Below are 1,398 nucleotides of genomic sequence, written 5' to 3' on the forward strand. Positions count from 1 at the left end.
GAACTTTCGGGATAGCATTTGAAATGTAAATAAAGAAAAAAAAGTTTGAGTAAAATGTTACTCTAGTAGTGCAACTGCAAAGGAACTAATCAGGAGGAAAGGCTAGCAGCATTTTAACAGGCACTGGAAGAGGCTCTTCCGAGCAGTGGCAGCGGCCATTCTGAGAGGGAGAGATGAGTATCCTCAAGGACATGGAGATCAGAAGTCATGGGTCTCTTGAGTAAAGTCAGCTCTGTTTGGCTCAAATACATGGTGTGTACGAGAGCACAGGGAGTTGGGACTAAAAGGCTAACCAGACCTTCAGTGTCGCTGGCGTGTTTGATAGATGACACGAAGCTAGCTGTCACTGCTTTTCAGCAAGGGGCTATTATAATAGGATCACAGATGTCCCTCAGGAACAGTAAACTTGAATTAGTGTTTCTTAGTTAGGAGCAGCTGGGACTCTCAGAACATCCATAGCCGTGTAGTCTGCCATTTAGCAAAGGTGGTTCTTCCCTTCTGGCATCTACCATGTCCTTTCCCTAGAGAGAAGCACTTCAGCCGTCCAGGTCACTGTAACACGTGTACTCAGGAGAGCAGTTAGAGTGTGACACTGGATTGTGATGTTAGGGGTTAGGACCCTTCCTCTCAAAGCGAGCGTTCCTAACTGACTGAACATTGTTGATGATGTTTAGGACCTGACTAACTTGACCAAGCTCACTCACTTAAAGGACTTGTCTCTGAACGATCCTCAGTATAAGTCCAACCCAGTGTGTCAGCTGTGTAACTACTCCACCCACGTGCTCTACCACTTGCCGTCTCTCCAACGACTTGACACGTTTGACGTATCAGCAAAGCAAATCAAGGAGCTGGCAGATGTAAGTGTAGTCGCAGTCAGGTATCTGTGACTGGTTGATGGCTTTTTTCTGGCTGGGTCCTCATGTGGCTGTTAATACACAGTCAGTTCTTGTCTTCTCTTTGCTCCTGCCCCTTCCGTAAGCAGGATGCCTCAGATAATAACGTTAATTCTGGAACTCGGTGGTAAGACAAAAACAATGGGAAACTGGTGTTGGAAATAGATTTTTTGATACATGATTCTTAAAATTGTGTTAGAACAAATTAAATGTAGTATTTTAAAACTCCTTTTCCCCCACATGGAAAAATATCTAAGTAAAATTTGAATTTCTTATAAATACCAAAGTATGTCTTGATATAACTAAATGAATACAAGCAAGTTTGGTGAATACCTTGTTGCTTATTTGAAATGTAGCATTTTCTATTTTGTCTGGCAAAATAAACTACTTACTCCTCAATATATGATGTTGTCTTAGATTTAAGAATTCATTTGAAGCCGGGCGTGGTGGCGCATGCCTTTAATCCCAGCACTTGGGAGGCAGAGGCAGGCAGATTTCTGAGTTC

At 42.8% G+C, this 1,398-nt stretch overlaps 1 protein-coding gene across 1 annotated transcript in view; it reads left to right on the forward strand.

The window, feature by feature from the left end:
- Window positions 1–1,398, forward strand: part of Lrrc9 (leucine rich repeat containing 9) — a 69,383-nt gene that overhangs the window by 10,734 nt on the left and 57,251 nt on the right. The window contains exon 7 of the mRNA XM_021201415.1: window positions 675–857. Within this exon, the coding sequence (XP_021057074.1) occupies window positions 675–857 (183 nt within the window). The remainder of the gene's footprint in view (window positions 1–674; window positions 858–1,398) is intronic.

This window comes from Mus pahari, chromosome 7 (genome assembly GCF_900095145.1).
Source record: "Mus pahari chromosome 7, PAHARI_EIJ_v1.1, whole genome shotgun sequence".
Taxonomy (NCBI): Eukaryota; Metazoa; Chordata; class Mammalia; order Rodentia; family Muridae; genus Mus; species Mus pahari.